Genomic DNA, 21,357 nt, shown 5'->3' on the forward strand with positions numbered 1-21,357 from the left:
CAACCTGCAGCTGGACGCGGAGGAAGAGCGGCCCCGGAAGGGAGGCGAGCTGGAGGAGCGGAGGACCAGCGCCGAGGACCCCTCCGCCCGCCGCCCGTGATGCCCGCCCTCCCCGGCGCAGCGGGCGCCGCGCCTGGGGCGTCGTCGCGAGGGGACGTACTCCACCCAAACCACGGCGCTCGGTGCCTCGCTGCTCCGATTGCGTTCGGCCGCCGTCGTCATTTTCAGACCTTTCAAAGCCGCAGCAGACTTCGCGTTACTGCGGGTTTTCCCCCCAAGGAGACCCTGCGATCCACAGGACTGGTAGTTTTCGTAGTCATGTCTATTTTTTTTTTCCATTTATATGGAATGGTAATGTGTACGGCAGAACATCAGATATATATATTCTGTATATATAGACATGTAAAGACGACTCCTCGTTCAAAGGTGAAGAAGTCACAAACTTACTGCCAAGACGCTTCCTGAGGGAAATCACTTCTCTTAAAGCGATCTGTCCAAAAAACAGGTTTTCCTTTTGTTGAATCCCGAATCCCCAGATTCAAGTACCGTTTTAATGAGGGCTTTAAAGACGACTTTTGAGTGAATTAGTTATTTGTGGAAAAGCGCAGCCGCAGCGTCGTCGTACTGCAGCAATGAGTGCGTAGAAAATAAATAAATAATTAAGGAGTTGAAAAATGCAATAAAGATTTGAGGCGGCTGGAAGTCCTTCCTCCCTCCCTCCCTCCCTCCGCATGGAGAAGCGCTGCGCGCCCCTCACCTCGCAGGTCACAGTCCTGTGGAACACAAACCTCTTGTTTATTGACAACCACACATTTCAAACACTGAGACAGACGTTGAAACAACACTCCCAAGGCAAGGTGGTGCTGGAGCCGGGACGGCGTCGACACACACACACACACACAAACACGCCACCACCCACGGTTCAGTTCTACTCGGCGGTGTTCTCGCCGTTGTGGATTCGAGTCCTCTGCTCGGGGACGGAGATTTTCGTTGCAGGGGTTATGAGCCCGAGGCGGATTTTGAGGCTCTTGAGGGGGTCGCCTCGGTCGCCTCTCGACCGACCCGTTAGAAACTCTCCGAGGGGTTCCGCACAGAGGGGCAGGCTGGCGGGACGTGATCTCAGGTCCAGGGGGGGTCACTGCCGGGTCTGGAGATGTGGGATTGTGTCTTTTTCAAAGTGGTTTGGTGCGTCCTCGCGGCGAGCCCCGTCCCCCTTGACTCCTACACCCCGGTTGTGTGTTTTATGGAGCGGTCCCTGGCCGGGAAATGTTTAATTGGAGATTCTGGACAGACGAATAGTTTGTTGCGTTGCCATGGCAACGGCACATCAGATATTCATTGATTTTCAGTTAAAAATTGTCTTGGCCTTTTGCCGTCGTACCAGAGAAAAACAGTGTGTTGGTTTTAGGGAGAAGCGTGGATCGGGAGAAGCGGCTGCTTTGAGTTGATTTGGTTTTATAATAAACACCTAAAAGAGAGTGGGCAAAAAAAAAGCAGCAAAGGGGTTGAGGAGGTTGAGTGCTGAAATTAATGCAGCCGGAAAGTAAATTTTGGGACCGAGCACCCTCCGAATCACCAAAGCAACGTTTACATGACATTTACAGCTTCTGTGATCTCACATTGTGCGTTAATGCACCGTGTCACTACGACCATCAAATTATGAACGCATCATTAATGAGGTTTCACGTGTGGGTGCAGTGCCCCAGTCGGTCAGCAGAGGGCGATGTTCCAGAGGAACTTTGTCCAGCACTTTTATAAACTTGGATAAGTTAGGATTTCATGTCTTCAGGCCTTGTTTTGTTTGCCCCCCCCCCCCCCCCTTCATGCTTACATGTTTGAATACAGCTCACTCAGATAGTGGCGACAGGATGCATGGACTCCCTTGCGTGGGATTTGGGGTTCCATCACCTGAAGCGGGTTTAGCCCGTTCCATACAAAGTTTAACTCAAAACACAGACGAGCTCCGCCCACGCACAGTCGAAACGTCTCCTCAATGAGGGTTTTCTGCACCTGCATCTCCATCCACAGCGTCCGCCTCGTAACAACCGGGACGGTCGACCGACTAACACAGACACCTCAGCGCCTATTTCCACAGTGATGCTACAACGGAGGGAGGGTCCGCCAGGCTGTTCCTCCCATGAACAGCGCGACAGGAAGCCACCGGGGGCCTACAGCCCACACTGAGACTGCTGCCGGTGGCGGCGCACGCTGCACATCTGGCTGAAGGACTGTCCGCAGCGCGAGCAGCTGTAGGGCTTCTCCTGGGTGTGCACCGTGCGGTGCCTCTTCAGGTGGCTGGAGGAGATGAAGCTCTTCCCGCAGAGCGAGCAGCGGTAGCGCCGCTCCCCGGAGTGGATCAGCAGGTGCACGCGCAGGTTGTTGGGCTGAGCGAAGCCCTTCCCGCAGTGCGGGCAGCTGTACGGCCGCTCCCCCGTGTGGACGCGCTGGTGGAGTTCCAGCGCCGCCGGGCTGGGGAACACGCGGCCGCACAAGCCGCACAGCATGGGCTCCTTGGGCGCCGCCGCGCGCCCGCCCCTGTAGGGCCCATTCTGGTCGGGGGAGCCGGCGGAGGGCGGGGCCGGAGCGGACGGGGCCACGGGGGCGGACAAGTCAAAGGAGGCGGCGAAGGCGGCCATGTCGTGAGCGGCGCCAGGGAAGAGCATGGCGGGCGGGGCATCCGGGTGGGCGTCGCCCGCCCCGCCCTGTGCCGGGAAGGAGGCCGGGGCGGGGAGGGGCTCCGCGTTGCCCAGGCCCAGCTGGGCCACGGCGAACGCCGCCCCGAGGTGGCTGACCCGCTCCTGCATCCAGGCCAGGTCCAGGCCCAGGCCGCTCAGCCGCTCCGGGCTCTGCTCGTCCGGGACGGGCGACGGGAGGGTCGGCCGCCGCTCCTCCCCCACCCCCGTCTGGATCTTCATCTCCGCCTCCGCTGCGCTCCCGCCGACCAGGGCGCCTCCTCCCGCAGCGCACGCGCCTCCGATAACGGGTGCGGCGGGCTTTAGCTTTGCCCGGGGCCGACAGGTCAGGTCCACAGTGTCGTCGCCGGGCAGAGGAGACATCTGAGACGTGTTGGACTCCAGGGATCCCTCGCCGGGGTTTACTTCTCCGCCGGTGTCCAGGGCTGACGGAGGAGAGACATTAACAAACGTTACCAATGTTGAACCGTGGAAGTAACGACGCTCATGTGGGTTCAGCCCCACCCGACACTCACCGGAGGAGAGAGCGCAGTCCGCCCTGATGTTGACCTCCACCTTGAGGTCCAGGTTGCAGTCGGCCCTCTCCGCTTGCTCCTGCTTCACCACCGGCGCCTTGGGGTCCTCCTGCAGTCACAGTCGACATCACGCGACCGCACAAACCTCCGCGGCAGAAAACCGTTACGATCCCTCAGGCAGACGGTGTCAACGACGTCGCACGGTGTGTGGAGAGGCCACACAATCTCCAGACACTGACATTATCAGTTGAAGTTGTGATATGATGTTAAAATTATGACTTTTGTGTCTGAAATTGCGCACTAAACACTCCATACGCACGCTATCGTCCAGCGCACAAAAAAAACACAAAACAATAGTTACTCTTTTAAAGAAACTGTTCCGATTCTTATAAGTGTGCTCTCAGACGAGCGACGACTCCGCCCGACGACCAGACACGCCTGTTATCTCCTCGCAGGGTTAGGGCTTAAAAGCGGCCGGCGTGCGTGCCGTGCATGGAGTTGCCTTGAACGCACCGTAGACACCGAGCGCTGGCAATAAACCGTCTGAACCCTAATGAAAACCGTCGCCCGGGCCTGGACACCCCCACCCCCCCCAGCCGAGCCCGGCACTTCAGGGACCCCCTCCGGCCCCCCGCTGCTTGGGCTGCTAAGAAGAGACGACTCGCGACGGAGGAAGGAGGGGGTACGGCAGGGAAAAAAGATCCACGTCTCCTTGGAATCACTGACCATTACAACTGATTCCTCTCGCGTATGGTTGGTTTTCCCCTCACCGCAAAGCATCGCAGTCACAACGCATTGTGGGCGTTTGTATGCTTTCCCCACCCGGTCTCGTACGTCGTCCCGGTACTTCCCCGCCTCCTTTTTGATGCGAACCGCCGTTCGGACCGGCAACGAGCGCTCACCCGCCGCACTGAACCCAAGCCGCCTCGCTTTGCGAGCCTGAATGTTTTGCCGGAGGCGGCGGGGAGGGAGGGCTCACCTGGGGCGGCAGCGGGAAGGGCTCGTCCTCGGCGGCGGGGGCTGAGGGCGGGGGCTCCTGCAACAAACGGTCGCCAGACGCTGCAGGACGGGAGGTGAGAGAAACAACACAATCATTGCGGTGGCGCCAATGAGTCCTGTGGCGTCACCAGGCGCCGCGTCTACAGGCGGGCGACATCGTGTCAGACACAGAACAACTTATACAACATCAACAGAGACGGACATGTGGGTTTATGAAGGCTACGTCCCGGGAGGTCCCTCCCAGGGACGGGCCGGAGGCGTTCGGGCGCTGCCGTCTGGAAGTGCTTGGGTGTGAAAGGTCAGTCTTCACGGATGCTTCTTCAACGTGACGAGCTGCGCATCTTTTCTAATTGATAATAGAGGTTTTAATCATTGTATTTCTCTTTATTATCATCATCATCATCATCATCTCACTCTATTGAACTCGGGTACAATGGAGTGAATCGGAACGGAACCGTAGGAGCAACTACAGTGGATGAATCCACCCGCTCTGCTTTGGAGAACATCCGGGCTGAGCCGCTCCGGACGCCGCTCGGGTCGGATCTGCAACGTCCGGAGGGAGGCGGCGCCCGACGCGTCGACACCCGGGGGGGGGAGGGGGTAACTCACACAACTGGCGGTCCGTGGCTCCGGCGGGCCCGAGCCTGGCGGCGTGCGCCTCGTCCCGCTGGCCGCGTCTCCTCGTCCTCCTCTCGGAGCTGCGGAGCTTCACGTCCATCTCCCGGATCTTCTGGCGCAGCAGCTGCTTCTCCCCGCGGCTCCGCTCCCGCTCCCGCTCCATCTGGGAGCGCAGGGCCGCGTAGCCGTCGTCCACCAGCTTGCAGATCTCCACCACCGCGGAGTTCGCCAGCATCTCGATGATCGCGGCGATCTGCGCCTGGAAGCCGACGCAGTCCGCCATCGCCGCCATGTCAGCTGCGCCGGACAAAATCGGCGCGGAGCGAGGAGGCGCCGACGGAGGAGCACCGGGGCGTGGGGGGGGTGCGCCCGGCGGCTCGGGGTGGCTGTCAGCGGGTCAGCGCGTTCAGGCGGCGGAGGCGCTGCTGGTTCTGGTGGGTGCGAGTGTCGCCCGTTGATGACGTCACGTGTTTGGGGCGGGGCGCCCCCCCCACATCACGGTGGTTACCAATGTCGCCTGGTGATGACGTCGGGTCACCGCCGCCGCCGCTTGATGATGACGTCGGCGCCTTGTTGGGCTTTCAACGCTGCAGAAAAGGGAATTTGTGCAAATTGAAAATACTTTGTTATTATTTGTGAAGCCTTTTTCACAAGCCTGGTGTTTGAATTTTGAAATTTTATTTCTGAAAAATAACTATTTAAAATCGTTTGCTGAGGATGAACGATTAAATCTAAATCATATCAAAAGGGAAATTAAGTAAATTTACTTATTTTTATTAAATATATTTTGCTTGTTTGCCCTTTTTCCTTTTAGAATTGAATGGCCTTCCATTAATGCAAACCATGTTGTGTATGAAAGATGCTGGATAAATAAAGGCTATTCTTATTTTGTACCTGTTAGGCCCGATCTGTATTCATGGTTTTCACTTTTTTTTTTACATCTCGATGAAACACTTTTTGTAGCCTTTTAACCTAACAATGTACATTATTGAACTGAAAATTTACTTTGGAGTATTTAAATGAATTGCACTTAGTTTGGCAAAAGTTGAAAATAGGAAATGCAACATTTTATTGAATTCTAACGACTAGTTAAACAATCAAAAACTAGGTTTGAGGTTACACATTTGGTTTTTGATTACTGTAAAGAGATATAAGCCAATAGATGACAACAATACACAGCATTTTTGTTTTTACAAAGACTTGACACATCTACTTCATAAGGACATGACACAGAAATGTTCGGGGGCAACTAGCACAATCTAGATATCACAGGGAGACAGCCAAGGCAAGATTAAAGTTGTATTGAGCAAGGATTTTCTTTGTTTTTTTTTTTTTCTCTGTAAAACAGCAAGAAAACATACAATGCTATTGGAAAGAACTGGGAACACTTGTCAAGCCCTGAACAGCCGGGAGGTTTGTTTGGACTCGGGGCTTCCACTCTCACTAAAATGTTAAAACTGTGCTCTCCCTGCAACGCCTCCTCTTTATTTCAAAAGCATCATATGGATGAGCTGGGCCCAAAGACACAAAGGCAAAAGGACAGCGAGGCAGAGAGACGGGTGAGTCACCGTTTCTGCAAACCTTTGCACTACACCAGGTACCTGTTTTAAAATAAGGGCGGCACGATTACCAGGTCCGACTTAAGAGCGATTTTCTGTCGTAATTCAATTTTAGGTACTTTGTGATACGACAGAAGTGCGTCACGTAAATAAAACGGAACACAGCCAGCGAGCTGCGTCATCGCCTGCTGCAGAATCCTCAGTTCAAACACACGCATTAGAAAAATATAAACGCCACAATCATCGCAATACAGCATTGCACTAATACATTCACATTTCATTTCCGGATGTGCACGCTCTGGTGGCGGACCAAGTTCCCCAGCACGGAGAAGCTCTTCCCGCACTGCGTGCAGCTGTATGGTCTCTCTCCGGTGTGCACGGCTTGGTGGACCTTGAGGCTGCACGACTGCGAGAAGCGCTTCCCGCAGAGGCTGCAGCTGTAGCGCTTCTCCCCCGTGTGCACGCTCATGTGCCTCTTGATGTGGCTGGACTGGGAGAAGCGCTTCCCGCACTGGGTGCAGCTGAAGGGCTTCTCCCCCGTGTGGACCCGCTGGTGGGTCTTGAGCTGGTGCAGGTGGAGGAACGGCTTCTTGCAGAGCGGGCAGTGGAAGAGTCTCTCGCCGGCGTGGGAGCGCTGGTGCACCACCAGGTCCCGGGAGTTGGAGAACAACCTCCCGCACTGCTGGCAGGTGAACACCTGGGCCGGGCCACTCCGCAGGGCTCCGCCCCTGGCATCCGGGGGGGCTCTGAAGTCGGCGTCACCCAGAGGGTCCGCGGCCGGGGCGGGGTGGCTCCCAAAAGTGCCGGCGCCGCCGGCGAGGAAAGGAAACGCGGCCGGGACCAGCCGCTCCTCCAGGCCTGCTCCGTCCGCGTGGGCGGAGTCTCTGTGGGGGGCGAGCAGAGATCGGGCCACGTCGGGGGACGAGAACAGCTCGTCGAAGGAAGACGAGTCGAAGGCGGCGACGTCCACCTCGCTGGACTTGCTCTCCTCGGAGAGGCTCTCCCGGTGGACGCTCTGGGAGCAGAGCCTGGCGTCGCCGCTGCTTATAACCTTACTCATCTCCACTTCCTCCCTGAGCGCGGACAAACACGGACTCGCCCCAAAGCAACTTCCCTCAGACCAGGAGGCTCGCACCTCTGCTTCCATCTTGACGGCGGACGTGGCGCCGTCCGCGGCGTCTCCCGCCCAGACGGACGCTGCCGCGCCGTGCAAGCCGTGCGCCGAAGCCTTCACCGGCCGCGCGTTTCCGTTCAGCGGCTTCAGTGTCGCCGCCTCAGCATCGGCCGTCTTGACGCCGCCGGACTCGCCGAGGGAGGAGGAGCCGCAGGGGCCGTCGGCTCCACCCCGTTCCTCCGCCGCCGGGGGAGAGAACAAGTTGCCCATTTCCGTCGCCGGTCCGCTGCTCTGGTCTGGGCGTAGGGGACCACGGCCGCAGGTGTCCGGTCCGCCATCCATCCGCACGTTCTTCCCGTCGTCGTCCTCATCCTCTTCCTCCGCCCGTCTCTGTGCGACGGGAGGAGCGAAGTTCTCGGCCTCATATTTGCCCGACAGGTTGATTCGGGGCATTTCCAGCTGGTTGAGGTGCAGCGACTCCTCTGTGCTCAGGCAGCGAGCGTCTTCGTCCGCTAGGGGGCGACACTGGACCCCTGCTAAGGCAGGGGAGCGGAAGAAGAAAGAAGCAGGGAGATAAGGTCACGTTTCTAGGGAAAGGACTTTGGCTGTTCAAGGAAAACATTTTTAAGTATAAAAAAAAACTACAAAACACAAAATTGGTAAGAAATGTGTGAATCACTGCAGAGCTCCAAATTTAAGGTTGGTGGCAGGATTTAAATAATTTAAAAAACGAGTTTTCTTTTCAACTGCAGCTGGAGATTATTCCAATTTAGTAAAGGACAACGACAAGAATGAAGTTGTTGTAGTAAATCTCCCATGTATGCTCAACAAACTCATCAAACACAGGTTTTGGCAGCGATTCCAAACAACTGAGCTTTGAGCCTCGTGGCTTGGGTTCTGATCTGAGAGTTTGAAAAGGTCAACACCCAAGCACTCAGACGTTGGGCGGTACATTTCCAGAGAGGCAAAATAGTTACAATTCTGGACCCGAAGCAGACGGACAGACGGGGAGACAGACAGACAGACAGACAGACAGACAGACAGACAGGGAGGGAGGGAGCCAGACTGAGAGACGGACCTATGACCGGTAGCGTTCCTCTGCACGTACCGCTGCCCGCCAGCTCTGCCTGGGGCGGCTCCCCCGCGGTGCAGCTCGTCAGTCCCTCCTCCAGCCTCTCAGACTTAATCAGAACGATGTCCGGCTCCGTCACCACCCCCACCTGCGGGGGACAGGACGGGGCTCCCATCAGGCACGGCACAGACGGCAGCTCCGGGTCCGATACTGTGCTCGCGCACTCGTACAAATGCTCAGCGAACCCGATGCCGACGTGACACAGTTGTATTGAGTTCCGGTTTCATGCGTTACATCTGGAACTCAAGTGACGGTTTCACACTTCATCTGATTTTTATTTCTACTTTTTCTTAAGAGCAGTGAATCGATCAATTACTGAAAACAACAAACGCGCGTGCATCGTGCAGCACTGACCTTTGGGAATGGAGGTTCAGTGTTCTCCAACATGGCCGCCTCGGGAATTCCTTTAGCGGCGACGGCATCTGGTTCTTCAACAGGACGAGCTGACGGAGGGAAAGCAGAGGAGTTTAGCGCAGTCGCACAGGTCAAGCGTAGCGACATTAGAGCACTTAACTCCAGCCCTGACCTTGAGGCTCGAGTGCAATACTATGCAACCTCATTTCTCACAAGAGGAGCTTTTACTGCCATTAACAAAACCATACTAGCATAGCTTTCAGTATGGCAAGTTAGTATGCCAGTATTTTTCGTTTGTTTGAAACCACAGTATCCGAAAAGTACCGGGGTAACATCCTGCATCGCAGTGAAATAACTGAGTACGCAAACGTTCACCCTCTGCATGTTTGAAATGGGGGGGGGGGTCAAAGGGGACGATAACCAATACGGTCACTCTATGTGCAAACTGACCCTCATTTGAATGGTGAACGGACTGTAATGTACACGGCGCTTTTCTAAACCTACAACCACTCAGAGCGCTCTGCAATACACGCCTCACGTTCATCCCTTCATACACACATTCATACAGAGATGGCGGTGGCGGCCGTGCAAGGCGCACGCCTGCCCGACGAGAGCGGTCAGGTGTTCACTGCCTCGCCCCAGGAGGATCGAACCGTCACCCCGAGGCCTATCAATCCCCGCTCATAAGGAGATCTCATCTCTGAGGCCGCGCCGCCATCCCATCGCAGTCCCTACTGTTATCAAGCCCCAGCCCCTACAGTGTGAGATACAACCCTGAGCCGGGCGGTCCCCTGGGGTCCCCGTCTCTCGGAATCCTACAGTGTCCCTGCCAACATGGTGGCGTTACAGGCGCTCACATCCAAACAAAGGGGAATCATTATAATATTATAATAAATTGTAATATACAATAAACATAAAAAAAAACAACAATAAACCTCTGCATCACCAATTTACACTCGAAAAAAAAGAAATTGTGCAATTTTGCATGTATATATCAAATACATTCAGTACATTGTGCAGTACATGTATGGCACTAATTCTACTCAGTATGAGTGTCTTCTCCCTCAGATCATGAACACTGATCTTACTGATCAGAGTGTTAACAAACCAGGAAAGACGTTGGAAAACAAACAATGAAAGCAAACACATCTGAAGATCAACACACGCACGTCAACACACACACACACACAACACACACACACACACAACACACACACCAACACACACATCAACACACACATAACAGCACACACAACAACACACACATATCAACACACACATATCAACACACACACACACACACATCAACACACATATCAACACACATCAACACAGACACACACACATCAACACACACACATCAACACAAACAAATCAACACACACACATATCAACACACACACATCAACACACACACACACACATCAACACACACACACACATGCACACACACACACACCAACACACACACACGCACACACACACACACGCACACACACACACACATCAACACACACATCAACACACACACACACACACACATCAACACACACACACACATCAACACACACACCTCAACACACACACACACACACACACACACACACACACATCAACACACACACACACACGCACACATCAACACACACACACACACACGCACACAACCACATCAACACACACAAACATCAACACACAAACATCAACACACACACACCTCAACACACACACACACACACACACACACACACCTCAACACACACACACACATCAACACACACACACAACCACATCAACACACACAAACATCAACACACAAACATCAACACACACACACATCAACACACACACACACACACCTCAACACACACACACACACACACACACACACACACACACACACACACACACACATCAACACACACGTCCCCCTCTTTAACTCATGCAGCTTCCATACCACCAGTGTGGCGGTGACAGGCAGCTCTACCTTTCCGGGCGCAGGTCACCACCAGCGGTGGCACCGGGGCTCTGCGGGCGCACCGGTCCCGCGAACGGACCTCCATGAGCCGCAGCCTGCTCTTCAGGGCCAGGTTCTCCCGCTGGGCCCGGGACACCTCCAGCCGCAGCTGGGCGAAGCCGTCGTCCACCAGCTGGCAGATCTCCGCCACGGCGGCGTTGGCCAGGACCTCCATGATGGAGGCCAGCTGGGTGTGGAAGGTCATGTAGTCCGCCATGGCGCCGGCGGACATTCGGCGCAGGGCGTGCAGGGGGGGTGGCGGGGGGCGAGCGGCTCAGCCGGTGCAGCCCTGCGGGGCCTGGGGGGCGCGGGGGTGTCGGGGCATCTCCCCTCACGGGGCTGTTTTTCCGTCGATGGCGGCCTCTGTCGCTTCCTGTTTACTTCCGGGTCGTCCGCTTCCGGGCGGGGCGCGGGCGGACGGCGGGTGCGTAGCGCCACCTGCTGTGCGGAGTGTGTGGAGGCGACGTCCCCCCTCCGGTGCCTTGTGGTGGCGAGAGAGAAATGAGGCTTGAGGCCTCTGTCCTCAGCAAGAGCAGCAAAGCAAAAAGAAAGATGGCCAAATGTGCAGAAATAGGCCAAAAAAGAAAAGAACAAAAAAACACAGATCACAAATAACCAAATATATAAGAATATACAGAACACACCAAATGTGACACTAGACAGGATCGATTAGATATAGATATGTAGGGTAAACATTATTTCTCTGTACTTAATAAAAGCTTGATGCTCTACGGTGTTATAACAGTTTTTTTTATTACGGTGTTAATATTTTGAATATTAACGTCCAGATTGTTCATAATTTTTATTCTATGCAGGCTGCCGGTTGTAACCAGTGAGGAAGAACAAACAAGCAGAAAGCATAAACGATTTTCCAACACACCCCTTAAAGCAGGGGCCTCAAACTCCGGGCCCAGGGGCCACATTCGGCCGGCGGCACGATTTAATGTGACCGCTACGCGGTTATAGTATGTTTTTAGATCTGGCCCCGAAGTATAATTTGAAAATGGCAACGGCTAATTCATAGACGCAATTTTACTTTGTTTTCAGCCCATAAAACAGAACGAACGAATACAATAGAAAATACCAGAGAGCTTCTGAGGATCACGTCTATTTTTAACGGACATATTACGAGACAACATACAGACACTCTGGTGAGAAGGCGAGGCAGCGTCTTTACCACCTCAGGCAGCTGAGGAAATTCAGGGTCTCGGTGAGGATCCTCAAGTCCTTCTACTGTGGAGCAGTGGAGAGCATCCTGACAGGCAACATCACTGCCTGGTTTGGGAACTGTACTGCTCAGGACAGGAGGGCCCTGCAGAGGGTGCTGCGTTCAACGTACCACTGGAACTACCCTCCCCTCCCTGAAGGACTTATACACCAGGAGGTGTAGTAGCAGAGCTGCAGCATCATGAAGGATCCTCATCACCCCAACAACGGACTGTTCCAGCTGCTGCGGTGGAGCAAGAGCCTCCACAGCCACACAGCGAGAACAGAGACTGAGACGGAGTTTTTTCACGCAAGCCGTAAGAACTGTCAACGCTGACCTCACCAGGGGTCCTAACCGAGCCATACACTAGGCTCCACTACCTACTGTACTGTACGTAGCATACTGTACCGCATACTGTGTCACTGTTCAGGGTTGTTCATGATGCCGTATTGCTGCGCCGTACAGTTGTATACTGTGCTGTATTATCCCAAACACTACCTCACTTTACTCACATTCACATGCCACTTTAATGCACATATCTGTATATACATAATTGCCTATTCCATATACATAAGCATATTCCCTCTATCTATCCCATTTTATTTTTATTGTATTTTATTTTATTCTATATATTTTCATTTTATTCTATAAGTATTCGACTTACTGTATTACGTTTTAGGAGTCAGTTAGTTGGGCTATTAGAAATTTTTCCTAGGACATATTGTGTGTTATCACCGGGTGCGTTGCATTACATTTCACTGCATATATGTATGAAAGTATGTATATGTATGTGAGGAATAACAATCTTGAATCTTGTATCTTGAAACAACTTGTTTTTCCTTTGGTGGTCAAAGCCTCAACATAAATACCTTCTATGAGATATTTATGATAGTGTTTAACTCTCTGCTGCAATAAAGAAAATAGATTTTTATTTCATCACATCACGTTTACATGACAAAGGGAATCTGTGTTGAAATATTTCTTTATTCAATTAGACAGATAGAGAAAACAGTCTATTATAGCTACAATAATAACTAAAAGGAAGGCAGTCAGTCTGTTGTGGTGTGGTTGTGAAGGATCAATTTTCTGCAATGTGATCTGTAGCTTATTTTGTTGAACACAAAGTAAAAAGTATTAAAATCAACAAACACACACCCGAAAACTGATTTTGGACGTTTGTTTTCCTGAAATTACTAGTTGAACATTTTATTCTAGTGAAACCGTATCTCCAGAGAAATCATAACAACGTCATATGGCCTAAACCTTTTTTTTGTTAAGGTAAATAATAGCACCACATCCTGGGTTTTAGCAGTAAAACGAAAATCTTTCAAATGTAAAGGTTTCACAAATCATTTCAAATGGAGTGAAACTGCACAAAGTTACATATTAAAAATAAAACATTTTCAGACGCAAATCAAAGTCCTTCTGCCATCCCAGTTTGTTCTGGCACATACCAGCGTGTTCTCTAATCGGAAGTGTGGATGCTCTACCTGAAGGTGTGGATGCTCTACTTGGAGGTGTGGATGCTCTACTCTGAGGTGTGGATGCTCTACTTGGAGGTGTGGATGCTCTACTTGGGAGGTGTGGATGCTCTACCTGGCGGTGTGGATGCTCTACCCGGAGGTGTGGATGCTCTACCCGGAGGTGTGGATGCTCTACTTGGGAGGTGTGGATGCTCTACCTGGAGGTGTGGATGCTCTACTTGGGAGGTGTGGATGCTCTACCTGGAGGTGTGGATGCTCTACCCGGAGGTGTGGATGCTCTACCTGGAGGTGTGGATGCTCTACCCGGAGGTGTGGATGCTCTACCCGGAGGTGTGGATGCTCTACCCGGAGGTGTGGATGCTCTACTCTGAGGTGTGGATGCTCTACTTGGAGGTGTGGATGCTCTGGTGTCTGATCAGGTTGCTGAGGAAGGAGAACCTCTTCCCGCACTGCGTGCAGTGGAAGCGCTTCTCACCCGTGTGGACGCTCTGGTGCACCTTCAGGTTGTTGGAGGTGGAGAAGCGCTTGCCGCACTGGGTGCACCGGTACGGGCGCTCGCCGGTGTGCACCATCTGGTGCCGCTTCAGGCTGCAGAATTGGCCAAACTTCTTCCCGCACTGCGCGCACTCGTACGGCTTCTCGCCCGTGTGGATGCGCTCGTGGATGCGCAGCTGGCAGAGGTGGGCGTAGCGCCGGGCGCAGAACACGCAGACGTGCGGCAGAGCCAGGAGCTGCTGCTGCGACGCTCTCAGACAGTACTCTGGGCTCTGACTGGTGGACGGCTGGGGAGGCGGGCTGTGATTGGCGGCGGGCCAGCTGAGCGGGACAAGCTGCTGCTGCTGCTGCTGTTGCTCCACTGTTCCCGCGGCGACTGAACCAACGGGGCAGGGGTCCCGGAAGGAGTCCAGGTGGTTCTGGAAGGACCCGCCGGAGTCAAACAGCAGGTCTGGGGGGAAGCTCTGCCTGTCTGTTGCTAGGTTACAAGTCGCGGGATGATAGCGCCCCCCGGTGTCTGCGTTTCTCTGGCCTCTGGTTGGCTGGGCACCTTGTCCGTTATCCCCATGTGGCCAGGACAAGGCGCCGCCGCCGCCGCCGCCTCCGCCGCCGCCTCCGCCGCCCGTCTGAGTGGGGAGCGAGTCGATCACGATGAGGCCCGGGCGGCCCACGTCGCCGCGCGGCGCCTGGGGGAAGGGGGCGGAGCCAGAGGAAGGGGCGGGCCCGGCCGGGAAGAAAGTGGACGTCGGCGGGGCCTCCTGGGAGCGCTGGTGCGCGGAACAAGATGGCCGCTCCCCGCCTTCAGAGGCCCCGGGTTCTTCTTTCCACGCGGTTCCGGAAGGACTCGCCCGCCCCGCGAGCTCGGCTGACGACGACACACGAAGACAGTGACGGAGGAGAGGGGTGGATGCATGAGCAGAATATCCAAACAGAGGTTGAAAACACAAGGACAGTATCTATTCACTGAATGCTCAAAGTGCGCGAGGATCAGATAAATGGAAAACGTGGAGCGACGCGGAGACACTGGGTTCCCTCTCTGGGTTATTTAAGGAGCGGAAGCCCAACGACGCGGTCGGGAGGAGGAGCTGCTGGCGAACACCCTGCCGGGCGCCACCTTTGAGAGATCCGCTTTATGTCGATCTCACCCGAATTGGGAGGAGCAGGTCGGCCCCGGCTTCCTCGCCACGATATCCACGGGCCGCGTGCTAACTGCGTTAGCTCACTACATGGCCGCAGATGGGATCGACTAGCCTAGCTCCCGCGACACAGGCGAAACGCGCCTCCCGCCATCGGAGGAGCTGGGTTATTTATATGCGCGGCGCGTCACATAACTACATCACCACCGACTTTCTGATATGAATCTGGTTAAAACAGGCGATGAGCCAATTTCGCCCCAAAAACAGAGGATCCCGTTCAGCACTCCGCGGTCTGTTGACGGGAACCGGCGAAGCCCTCAATCTCCTCGCGGTCGTGACGTCATCGCCGCCTTGCACCGATGCCGGCGAGGAACAGTCAGCGATCATATTTATATTTCTGGCCGAAGCCGCGCTCTCACGCCTCTCCCGCGGGGCGGCGGTGTTACCTGCAGCGTGGCCGGGGTCCTGGTCCCGGCGGTGCGAGCCGCCGGAGGGCGTCGGCATCCGGGTCCGGCCCTGGACAGACAGAAGGACGAGTGAGACCGCGAACAAGTGAGACGGCGAACGAGCGGAAAAGCAGAGTCACGGAGCGTCGCCCTGGCCTCGTCGAAACACGGCGCCTGACGTGGAACGCCAAAGAGCCGGCAGGGTTCTGCATCAAAAAGCAGAGAACCAGGTCATTTCTTCACCATCTGACGTCGCGCCGTCGTGCCCCCTTCATTCTTTTATTTTTTTCTTTCTTTTTGGGGGGGGGGGGGGATCATCAGGATTATCTGCGCGTCCTCAAAAGGCCGAAGGAAAGTTTGGGCCGGCGTCGTCCGTGCCACTACGGGCCCCAATTTGAAAAAGCGGGTCAAAAGCAAAGAGGTTTGGGGCCGACCGGCTCCAGACCTGTCATCTCTCGCCGGACCCTGACGTAGAATCCATGTCAAGACGCCAGAGAACTCCGCCCTGACGCTGCGATACGTTTTAGCTTTATTGCGGAGTCTCAGTACGAGAGTGGAGGCCGCTTTCGTCAGTATATTTGTTTTCACTTCGTTTGTTTGGGTTTTTTTCTTTTCACTGGAGAAGCTGAGTAAAGGGAAGCCTGGCGTCCCGCTGGTGCCGCCACTTGACTCCACTTCCACCGCCGACCAAAGCCTTTCAGACATCAGACAGGGAATCAAACACACGACGGAAACCTTTCAAAAATATGATTTATTGGTGCGTCACACAACAACACGCGGGAACTTGTACAAAATGACGTTGACGCCCCTGCACCGTTGTGTCGCGCGCGGCTTTCAAAATTTTCCGACAAGTTTAAAAAAAAAATATATATATATAAATAAATACAATTAAAAAGTAAAAATAAAAATACAAATAAAAATCTGTTTATTCCGCTTGACGACAGGACGGAGAATCCAGACAAAGCTTCTCCAGCCGCTGCTTCTTTTGTTGTCGCCCCCCCCACACCACACAGCGGTACTTGGATTTGTTTCAAAACAAACCCCCCTCGGCCTAGGTGCCTTTTTTTTTTTTATTATCCGTTAAAGCAGGGGGTCTCAAACGACGGGCCCGGGGCGCCACATCCGACCCGCCAGACCGTTTAACGCGGCCCGCTACGGGGTGATAATACATCGATGAATCTGACCCGCAAATCTTTGTTTTTTGCCCAAATCACAATGATCATTAATACACACAAAATGTACCTCATATTCTGAAAATATAAACCAGAATTTAATAGATCATAAGAGAGATATTTCCAACAGGCTCAAAAGGCAGTTCACTAATGTGCCGGAGAAAACAAACCAAAATTAAAAAAAAAAAAAAAACAGGCCCGTTTTCACTTGAAGGCCAACACAGGGCCCCGAGAAGAAGACAACCCGGCCGGGGGCCCACAGGTGCTTAGAGTTTGGGACCACCGGACCTGAAGGCACCGCGTGTAGTTTTTCGTTTGGTGATGTTGGTGCCCCCTGTGGATTAAAGCGCCAGGGTTTCCACCAGCCTCCTCGGGGGACGGGGGAGATGTCCATCGCACGCGCCCTGACACACATTTGGGGTTGTTGTAAAGAAATCGTACATCTCACCGCCGCTGGTTCTCATTTTCTAACGTGGGTTAAAAAAAAACAAAAAAAAAAGAAAAGAAAAAAAAAAAAAAAAAACACCTGGACGCTGATAAATAAAACAGGAGAAAACTACTGACAGTGCCTTGACATGTTTGAGCGTTTACCGTTTTGGGTCTGGTCTTAAACTGCTCTGAGGCAGCTGTTCACCTGATCTTCAAAAGTAAACAATGATTAAACAACGATGACTAACGTCATAACGTGCGTACTGTACAAACACTACAGTATGTAAATACCACACCAGAGTACCTCAAATCAATGTGCTACCCCATGGTATTTAAGAGACGCTGTTGAGCCAGCGGCTCCTAAATGCTTCTGCCTGCACCCGGAGCCCGCCTGCGCTGACCTCTGACCTCCTTACCTCACAAGGAGCTCATTAACACACCAGCAACTAACCCCACCCATGCCACTTGTTCTGATTGAAGACTGATGTCCAGTGGAGTCCGACGGCTGATGAGGAGCGGACGCAGCGGAGGTACTTCATGATGGCACCTTGCTAAGCCCCGCCCCCCTCTAGTGCTGCAGCTTCTGGTGCCTCTTCAAGTTGCTTGGGTGCGAGAACCGCCGCTGGCACACGTCGCAGCTGAACGGGCGCTCGCCGGTGTGCACGTTGCGGTGGATGTCCAGCTGGCTCTGGCAGACGAAGCTCTTGCCGCAGACCAGGCAGGTGTGCGCCTTCTGCCGGCTGTGCCGCGCCGCGTGCCGTAGGAGATCCGCCTCCAGGAAGAAGCGCTTGGAGCAGCTGGAGCAGCCGTACGGCCGCTCCGCCCCGGGCGCGGCCGGCGTCCTGAGGCCGGGGTGGGCCGAAGGGTGGAAGGGTCTGTGGTAGCGCTGCTGGACAGCGGCGTGGCTCAGCCTGTGGCAAAGATGGCCGACGGCGTGATGCGTGGTGGCGCGGAACGCGCCGTGGCGCAGTGGGAACAACGGCGCGTTCCTCTGGTCGCCCGGTCTATGCGAGGCCCCGCCGGTGTAACGGAAGACGGCAGGGCCGCCCGACGTCCCTGGGGCAGAGCCCAGCAGCGGGCCGGGTACCGGGGCATGCGGCGCGCTCCTGGCGAGTCCTCCCAGCCGGACGGGCTGAAGTTCGGCCGAGTTCGACCTCCGACCTCCCCCCTCCCCCACTGACTCCGCCCCCTCCGGCCACCTGAACTCTTCTCCCTCCTTGTCGGAGATCGCGCCGCCGTCGATGACTATCACCTCGGACACAGCGGCGTCCATGCGAGGGGGGCCAGCGCTCGTGTCAGAGCCGTTGGACAACCGGTCACGACTCTCCGGGACGCTCTGAGTCGGAACCTCGTCCAAGCGCGGCGGGAAGTTTCCACGTTTCTCGGTGTCGCTGTCGCGCAGCAAGAGGACGCTGTCCGCGCCCAGCGGGCGACTCTTCCCCGCCCCGACCTTGCGTCCCGTCAACTCCCACTGGGAACCGTCTGTCTGAGACCGGCCGACAAGGAAGGTGAGGACGTCAGATCCACTGACCTCCGTTTCGCCGCGCTGTCTGGACGGTCCCGCCCCGCCGCGGTCCTCCATGCCACCGGGGGGCGACGCGCTGACGTCCTGTCCTCGCACACCGCCGGCTGCGCCCTCGGCAGGGGCGCAAAGCTCTGCGTGTTTGGTCTCCGCGGCGCCCTCCACCTTGACGATCAGGAGCTCTTCCTCCACCTCCTCAACTTCTGCCGGCTGAGAGCGGAGGAAGATCAGCAGATTAGAGATTCTGGGGATTACTCGTTAATCCTGCTTTTATGTCAAGCGTTTTTCACAAATTAAAAGCCATATTTTGATTATAATATATGATATTACAAAATGCTTCATTTATATTTGGAAAGCCTGTTTGATCTGAAACAGGAACAAACATTATCACCAGAAATTTTACAATTTGTCACGAATCATGTGTGCATTATCTTTGCTGTAGGAATCTTGATGTGTGTTCTATTGCTTGATACCTGTTGTCCAGGTTGAGTGTTTGCACACAGTGTACCTGCGTAATGGCAGAAGTGCAGCCCTTACAAATGCAACGCAGTCTGACCCCGGTCTCATCTACCTCGGTTTTGGTGGCGGTGGCGGCGTCCTGCTCGGGGTCCTTATCCGGGGAAAGGGGCTGGGGCTTCTGGGGGGCCGGGCTGGCGCCGGGGCCCCGGTTGAGGAACCTGGTCCTGCCGTGCAGAGACTGGCCTGGGGGGAGGGGGGAGGGGTCGCGGGGGCAGAGAACCTCCATTACAACGCACCACGAGGCTGGACGGGCGTCCGCGTCACTCCCGCTCCGTCGACCGGGAACGGGACTAAGCTTTCCCATCGAATTGAAGGTCAAAGCCTCAAATTGAGGCAAACAAAGACCGACAACCTCCAGGGCGTCAAAACAACAGGATATTTTATCGCCGCTCGCTGATAAAACGCACAACTTCTGAGAACACGAGCTGTAAAATGTTCTAGGACGTAAAAAAACAAAAAAAACAAAAAAACAAATTGATGTTAAAAATAATACTTTACATCAACACAGTTCAATGTGACAAAGCGCTTTTACTGTGAGATATGACTCCAACCTCCCACACCCTAGAATTAAGAGACGACTGAAACTATGACCCAAGCAGTAGATATTCTACATGACGCCTTGTTGTTGAAATAGTGACTTTTAAGTATGAAACGTTTTGCGGGGGGACCCCCTGAAACCCCATCAAAGACCGCCCGGGGAGGGGGGGGGTGTCCCCGGACCCGACGCTGGGACCCACCGCTCCAGGCACCGGGCGCCTCCCGGTGCTGCCGGCTGAGGCGGACACCGGGGAAGCGGCCGCCGCAGGGCCCCTCGGCGCCCCGCGCCCGCTCCGCCCGGTGCCGCGCGATCTGGAGCTCCAGCAGGCGGATCTTCCGGCGGAGGAACTCGTTCTCCCGGTGGCCCTGCGACACCTCCAGGTGCACCACCGCGTAGCCGTCGTCCACCACCTTGCAGATCTCCGCCACGGCCGCGTTGGCCAGCGCCTCCATGATGGAGGCGATGTGCGAGTGGAGGTCCACGGCGGGCGGCGGCGGCGGCGGCGGCGGCGGCATTCTGGCCCCGAGATCGCCTCGCAAAAAACGCGGTCGTTGGAACCCGACGCCCGTCGGAGCGGCGCTGTGGCGTGGAAGGCCTCCCCGGGTCAGCGTGAGGCCGCGGCTGCCGCTCGGTTGTCGCGTCGAACCCGGCCCCGGCCCCGTCCTGGTGACTGTACGGAAACTAAACACTTTGAGCTCCTTATTTCCCAGCAGCGGGTCATGGCGGCGGGCTGCCGCGCCGCCTGTCGGCCGCGGTCGGAGCTGCAACAATAAAGGCTCGTTTTCACAAAAAGATGAAGCCTCGTCAGTGGGAGCGGGTTCGAAAGGCAGCGCGGGCTCGTTGTTACAATGCAGCCCAGGTTCTACCGCTATAGACACAGTATTTATATGAAACATACACATCCTGAGGGGTCATCGGTGTGGGAAAAATACAGGAAAATCCAGCCTGTTCCTCTTTCGACAAATACAATAAGACTTTCACAAATCAGAAACTGTGATAGAAATGCAATTTGGGCTTCATATTATCATCCTGTCCGGGTTTGACAGCTCTAGGTACAGTAGTCTAACTGCTATAAGTACTGATCCAGATGTGGCTTTAGGTGGTCTGCGTTTAGAACACAAAACCTCAAGATTCCGAGGGATTTGAATGCACCATGAAAGCATGCCGCTCCCCCCAGCGTTGACTTGAATGGGAAGATAGATTCAAAGTCCCGTTTGTTGTCGGGATTCTGGGAGAAAAAAAAAATCATACTTCATTAGTGTGACCACAACTGCAATAACACAACAGCCATGAGGTGATTATAGGTTGAGTCAAGTTATCAAGCTGGTGCAGCCAGTCTGAGGAGGCAGCGAGAAGTATTACTTCAGGAAAAGCACAAAACCACGTGAGACACCTGTTTATCCGCTAC

General features: G+C 54.6%; 2 protein-coding genes across 2 annotated transcripts; both read right to left on the minus strand.

Annotated features, from left to right (window-relative positions):
• Positions 1-1,859: 1,859 nt before the first annotated feature.
• LOC307229346 (uncharacterized protein) lies at positions 1,860-5,212 on the minus strand. The gene is made up of 4 exons (XM_079999334.1): positions 4,817-5,212; positions 4,188-4,267; positions 3,209-3,317; positions 1,860-3,118 (listed from the first exon to the last, which is right to left on the minus strand). The coding sequence occupies exons 1-4, from the start codon at positions 5,115-5,117 to the stop codon at positions 2,169-2,171; spliced, it is 1,440 nt and encodes a 479-aa protein (XP_079855460.1). The 5' UTR covers positions 5,118-5,212; the 3' UTR covers positions 1,860-2,168.
• Positions 5,213-5,901: 689 nt separating this feature from the next.
• Positions 5,902-20,610, minus strand: LOC307229575 (uncharacterized protein). Its single transcript, XM_079999575.1, has 10 exons — positions 20,149-20,610; positions 19,464-19,594; positions 18,902-19,102; positions 15,770-15,839; positions 14,080-15,052; positions 13,933-13,991; positions 10,972-11,274; positions 8,985-9,073; positions 8,577-8,718; positions 5,902-8,034 (listed from the first exon to the last, which is right to left on the minus strand). Exons 1-10 carry the CDS (start codon positions 20,462-20,464, stop codon positions 6,662-6,664), a joined length of 3,657 nt encoding a protein of 1,218 aa, XP_079855701.1. The 5' UTR covers positions 20,465-20,610; the 3' UTR covers positions 5,902-6,661.
• Between the last annotated feature and the right edge of the window lie 747 nt (positions 20,611-21,357).

The sequence above is a fragment of the Zeus faber genome, assembly GCF_960531495.2.
Source record: "Zeus faber genome assembly, chromosome: 4".
Classification (NCBI taxonomy): Eukaryota; Metazoa; Chordata; class Actinopteri; order Zeiformes; family Zeidae; genus Zeus; species Zeus faber.

What these genes read in the sequence shown, in the direction of transcription:
- LOC307229575 (XM_079999575.1), bottom strand. Translation starts at nt 20,464, where the DNA reads ATGCCGCCGCCGCCGCCGCCGCCGCCGCCCGCCGTGGACCTCCACTCG. An exon ending in GGACCCCGGCCACGCTGCAG is followed by an intron (nt 15,053 to 15,769) that starts GTAACACCGCCG and finishes TGTCGTCGTCAG; the next exon opens with CCGAGCTCGCGGGGCGGGCG. An exon ending in GGTGACCTGCGCCCGGAAAG is followed by an intron (nt 9,074 to 10,971) that starts GTAGAGCTGCCT and finishes TCCCTCCGTCAG; the next exon opens with CTCGTCCTGTTGAAGAACCA.
- LOC307229346 (XM_079999334.1), bottom strand. Translation starts at nt 5,117, where the DNA reads ATGGCGGCGATGGCGGACTGCGTCGGCTTCCAGGCGCAGATCGCCGCG. An exon ending in CCTTCCCGCTGCCGCCCCAG is followed by an intron (nt 3,318 to 4,187) that starts GTGAGCCCTCCC and finishes CTGTGACTGCAG; the next exon opens with GAGGACCCCAAGGCGCCGGT. An exon ending in GGACTGCGCTCTCTCCTCCG is followed by an intron (nt 3,119 to 3,208) that starts GTGAGTGTCGGG and finishes CTCCTCCGTCAG; the next exon opens with CCCTGGACACCGGCGGAGAA.